This window comes from Sinohyriopsis cumingii, chromosome 3, assembly GCF_028554795.1.
Source record: "Sinohyriopsis cumingii isolate HCF-2022 chromosome 3, ASM2855479v2, whole genome shotgun sequence".
NCBI lineage: Eukaryota > Metazoa > Mollusca > Bivalvia > Unionida > Unionidae > Sinohyriopsis > Sinohyriopsis cumingii.
Genome location: NC_142963.1, coordinates 83944919 through 83951037, shown reverse-complemented (window position 1 = coordinate 83951037; position 6119 = coordinate 83944919). Strand labels below are relative to the sequence as shown.

Genomic DNA, 6119 nt, shown 5'->3' with positions numbered 1-6119 from the left:
CTGAACCGTATCCTGGGGGAAGTACATTTTCTGCTTCACAACCGCTTTTAAGTCTGCTTCACCTGACAATCTACCAATACATTTAATCGCACAGTTGCGAATAACTAATAACAGCAGATTGAAACCGATAGGTATTTAGGATCAAAGCATGCGAGAGAAATTGAATGTAGCTGGCAGCAAGGATTGGCAATTCATCTAGAAGAATTTATTATGTTATGCTGAATGTTTACTTATGACATCTAATGAACAACAAGTAGCATTTTATTGTTCCCGGTCTAATTGGTGAGATATGGAACAACGGGGGAATCGTTAAGGGCAACCTCCAGGTACGTTCTTACATATAGTGTTCGCTGAACAACTGGCAGCCAGTAGACTGTGTACCTGCCCTGCTCAATAACTGAAGGCATCATTTACACTCAGTCCGTGCTATACTGTTTGAATGGAATCTGGCTATGGTTGATGCTGCGGACATTATCACCATCATTTTGATCAATACGGTATCGTCCTATTGTGAAAAGTGATATGATTAGCTGCAATTGCGGGTCTTTTCTTTGAGGATTATTCTTTTAACTTGCTTTAAAAAAATTTATTTAATTTCTTCATCAACGGTGAGTGGGATATTAAACTATTTCGTTATTAACAATGGGAATATTTACCGATTTGATATACTCCTAATCTAGTGAATGTGAATGGCGGATTTTCGATTCAGAATGTATCCATTCTTTTTAATAATTCACTTACTGTGTAAATGAATGCTTTGATTCCAGGATATTCTTTAAAGGTGCTCATTGTTTTACCTTCACACCTGTCTCTCTTCTGGCATAAGGAAAACTATGGAGGAAAAGTATCAGCTTGTTTATATTTTCATGCAATTCATAATGGCAGTAGTTTGTGACAAAATAACTCTGGGCTACATCACAGGGTCGGAGAGACTCCCTGGGGATTACTACAGAAGGCCTGGCCAGGCGATTTCAGGGGCTCTAACCTGGGCCCTTGAGGAGATAAATTCAGATAGCTCGATACTTGGGAATCATACTCTTGATTTTATCATTGCTGAGACCTATGGTCATGAGCTGGTCAGTATCAAAGTTACAGCCGATTTACTAAACCGTAATATATCCGTCTATATGGGACCCCAGGAGACGTGCAGACACGAGGCGAAGATTGCTGCAGCTTTCAATGTACCCATGATTTCCTACGTAAGTATTAATTTACAATGTTATATCAATCAACTTATATCAACTTTATCTTCTTTGAATAATTTGTATGTGTGTCCGTTAGTCTATGTTTAGATAATAAGCAGACGATTCCGAGATAACGTTTAATTGATTACTCTGTGTATAAATATGTATATAAAATCCAAAAGAATTTAACGGTATCGACAAGCGCGATAATTTGCAGTTAATGTGGCTATTGCATGGGATAGAAACTTCATGAATGTAAACGGTACATTCCGCGTAAACAAAACCATTCAACCGTTCAAGCTACGAACAATAGCCAATCCTCTCCTCCGAATCCTACATTAAGTGCCAATTTATCATTCATTGAGAGATTCGCCCCATTTTGTTTTTACAATTTACAATAACGAGATAAAAGAATTAATAAAGAAAATAAATATATGAGCTGCAGTACTGTGAGAGGTCTAGAGGATAAAGAAGTATGTTCCGCTTCGTTTAGTAATTTAAAATATGTATGTTTTTTTAGTGGTAAAAAATGTGATTCGGATAATTCCGTATAAATAGGGCCGATGTTCGTAAAAGAACTGGTTGAAGAGTCAACAATTAAGCTTTGGGCTCCGCATGTGCTGCATTGGGTCCAAGTCATCCTAGGGCCGGGCCTGAGTATAGAAAGCAATATATTACAGTAGTTAGTAATTTGTCATGAATATTTATTACATTATTTAGCAGGAATGAAACTGGTCATCAGTAGTTATGGATATTGTTATTATAAAGTAATTCAAGTCCTTAAAAGTCTTTAAACGATCTTTCTCCAGATTATATCTCTAGCCAAATTGAACTAAGGTCATCAAATACCGAGCGTAATCTCGATCGACGACTAACAACGATCTCCAGATTTCCTGGTCCAAAACCAATCATCACAAAAGCTCATTTACTGTATCAACACTTACTGTATGGAATTCCGTACCACTGAGGATTCGTAATTCAAATTCCATTGCTTCTTTTAAAATATAATTAAAGAAGTTCTTTCATGACCAGTTGGAATGACATTAAAGGCTCTGAATAGAAAATCGTATCATTATGTCTATTAATAATATGTCCAGATCTTATTCGATATATGTAATACGTACAACTTATGCTGAAATGTATGTACCTGTGTATAGAATACTGTTCCATACGTGTAAATTTTTCCCAGTATAGTCACACATAGCCGTTCATGTTAATAACGTATGAACGAGTGTGTGACGATATTTGATTATGTGTATGATCTTGTTTGTTTGTTGTTGTTTGTTTGTGTGTGTGTGTGTGTGTGTGTGTGTGTGCGTGGATTGTTTGTGGGTTTTTTTTCCTTCTAAGCATAGCTAATTACAATAACTGAGGACCACATGGCAGATGGATTATTCATGACCAAATGTGTTATCTTCCCAAAAGAAAGTTTAAAAAAAAATTATTCACTTTTGACGTTCACTGCAATATCCACGTGAAAGTGCATTTGGATGCACTATAGTGCACACTTACATTCATCAAAACTGAATATTCGTGCAATGTTTGGTATAATCTTCGAGATAAACCTATTTAGAAGAAATGGTGTCTCTCAAACTTAAAATACTTCACGTACAAAGATGTAAATCCATTAAGTATCAATTTATCATTCTGAGCCTAACATAAAAAGATCACGGAGAGATTCTCCCCATGACAAAAAATTACAATATCGAGAAAGGAAAATAACTATATAAATTGCAGGACTATGAGAGATTTAGAGGATAAAGAATACTTGATATATTAGTAATTGTAAATTATCAGCATAGAAAACTATATTATATTATATTATATTATATTATATTATATTATATTATATTATATTATATTATATTATATTATATTATATTATATTATGTTATATCATATTATATTATATTATATATTCGAAATATATTTTCGAAAAAAATGGTGTCCCTCAAAAATTAGGTACTTCACGTAAAAACAGGACAGTTTCACAGGAGAAATTTAAACTTCAACCTTCACCTTTACGGTTTGCGAAAGTGTTAAATGTTGCACTGATCACTAAATAAAGCACGTGTTGTTATTCATGTGTAAGTTAATATTCACAGAAACGTACAAGAAAAGTCAGTGGCATGCAGTTGTACAAAACAGTTTACACTATACCTATGCTTACTTACTATATTTTTCTGAAAGCTGTTTTTACTTAAGAATCATAATTTAATTTTAATGCCAATCATAAACCTTACAGTACTTTACAGATTTTATTATCATATTGGTTATGACTACACAAACAATTTTTGTTTCTTATGCCAGCTTTTTTTTCAATAAATAAAAATATTTTGGTCAGTCTAAGCGTTTTCGTCGTGTCCGTATTTGGATACAGTGTAATGTGAGTAATCAATACAAATTAGCGTCATTAAGGCCAACAACCTACGTCACGGGAAGTAAAACATTGCAGGAAATTTGAGCCGGTTATGTTTGACTGAACTGTCATTTCCAGGTAAGTTTGTGTAATGTATGCATATTCTGAAGAGGTTTCGTACAAAAATACATAGAGAACTAAAAATCAACAGGTTTTCACAAAGTATCCCAAGCGCTGATGATAACTTCAAGCACCTCAACCGATGATCGGTTGAGTTGTTTGAAGAAATTACACGTCAGACATTTCCCATACAAAGATAAATGGTTAGCCGATAATCTGTAGTATTTTGTACACACCATCATTTACCTGAAAGGCACGATTAAATTTAAATCAAACGGTACATTCATTCGAAGTAAAAATCCATCATGGCGTATTAAAATTATAGGTATGCCTCACGTTCGATGGCGTAGATGGCAGAGGGTGATCAATGAGACATAAAGAATACTTGACGCCTGTAGGACACCACGCCTAATTAGTGGTGAATATAATTATTGAATCATCAACAGAAACATCGCCATCATCGTCGTCATCATCATCAGAAGAAGAAGAAGAGGAAGAAAAAGGATATAGAAAGGAACATAATGGTGTGTCAGAGCGAGAATATGAAAAGTTCTTTCTAATTAGCATAGCGAGCAATGCATGACGCATACATCCGGAATATTAAATGAATCCAGTGTGCTGCAGGCGATACCAGCCGTGTTTGGCGTGGTCAAGCTGTCAACGACTGGACAACGGGCATCGTTGTTCCCCTCCCCATCCTTCATGGAACGCATCAAAATCGCTATTGACTGACGGTTCAGAGAACATCAAGCTGGCTACACGCCCAGATGCAATTGCTCAGACCATGTTATCAAATTGAAAATACTGATCGAAAAGTCATTGGAGTTTCAGAAGTCGATGTTCCTGAACTTTGTCGACTTTGAGAAAGCCTTTACCCTCTGTTCATCGGGCCATTGTGTGGAAATTTCTGGGGTTATAATAGGCATTCCAACAGCCATCATTGACGTAATTAATCATATGCATTACATGTGTGAGTTTTGTTCTTGGCGAAAGTGAACTGGTAAGAATGTTCAAGATCACAACTGGCAACACAAGACACTATTACACTCAAGTTGTTAAGCTGCGAAATATGAGGTTTATAAAAAGAACACGAATATAGCGTGTTCTACCGAATTTGTTAACCCTTTAACTGAGACAAAACAAAGTGTTTGTATAAGAGAGAATATATACCATAATATATATTTCTTCATAACCACTAACCAATCTAGCCCAATAGCGTATCATGTTCCTTTATTGCTGACAATTAAGGGGAATATTCGATATACTCCTGAAGACAAAATGATGAGGTTTTCAACTATATCAGATCTGTCAAATCCCGAAAATTCACAAGCATATTTTAAGATCGGTACAAGGATTTGATCAAACAGTTTCAGCTGACAATCAATCGTCAAATCCAAATTGTGCATACGCTTTGATTAGCCATGGACGCTAGATTATTGGAGATCTTTCCATTCTTGTGAAATGTAAGGCCTAAGTGCCTATACTCATCTACAGCATCAATGTCGCCAATATCCGCTTATCTTACACTGGTATATATGCAACTTTAAAAATAAAAACAAATACGACAATGCTTGTTTTCTCTATATTGATTGTAAGTTTCTAGTTATCGCAATATCTACTAAACATATCAAGAATATATTGGGTCTGAACAGGATAATCTGCGACAAGTATAGTGTCATCAGCGTATAAAAACAACATAGCATTTGACATATTTACAAAGACAGTATTGTTTGAACGAAAAGTGCATCCTCTATGCCCATTTACTATTAATTTTTTAAATAGATTATTTAAGAATAAGGAAAACAATAGAGATTAAAAAAATCCTTGTCTTATAACTTTTTCAAATGAGAAAAAGAAGACATTTCATTATTTACATTGACACATGATTTGATATCATTATAAATACTTAATATTACATTGAAATATTTTCCTCTGATGCTTACCGAGTACAATTTATGCCAGAATCCAACTTTCAATACATTATGAAAGCCACTTTTAAAATCAACAAACGCGTACAAAGTTTATTTTTTCATTGTCTAATGAATTTAATATGGCTATATCAAAGAAAAATATTGTCCGTTGTGGAATAGCCATTGCTGTGTCCAGCTTGAGTCTCCGATAATAATTTATTATCGCCAAGGAATCTAGACAACATTCAATTTAATTAAGCGGTAAAAACTTTACTAAACGAAGCTTACTAATGTAAGAGGTCAATAATTTGACATATCGGTAATGTCACCTTTATTTTTATAAACTGGCACAATAGCACTTTTAGTCCAACTATCTGGTACGTAGCCAGTAGTCAGGATTATATTAAAATGTATTACATACATTTCTAACATTTAAGCAACTGAGCTTTTTATATATTGTTTTAATATCTTATCACTTGAACATGCCTTAGATTGTTAACATCTTTTAATATTTCTTCAGCTGTAATTGGGTCATTCAAACAAGAA

General features: G+C 34.5%; 1 protein-coding gene across 1 annotated transcript in view; it reads left to right on the top strand.

Moving 5' to 3' along the window:
- The first annotated feature begins 234 nt into the window (after positions 1-234).
- LOC149803217 (guanylate cyclase 32E-like) overlaps positions 235-6119 on the top strand; it is a 196987-nt gene continuing 191102 nt past the window's right edge. Inside the window, exon 1 of the mRNA XM_089952845.1 lies at positions 235-1199. Within this exon, the coding sequence (XP_089808971.1) occupies positions 834-1199 (366 nt within the window). The 5' untranslated portion in view covers positions 235-833. The remainder of the gene's footprint in view (positions 1200-6119) is intronic.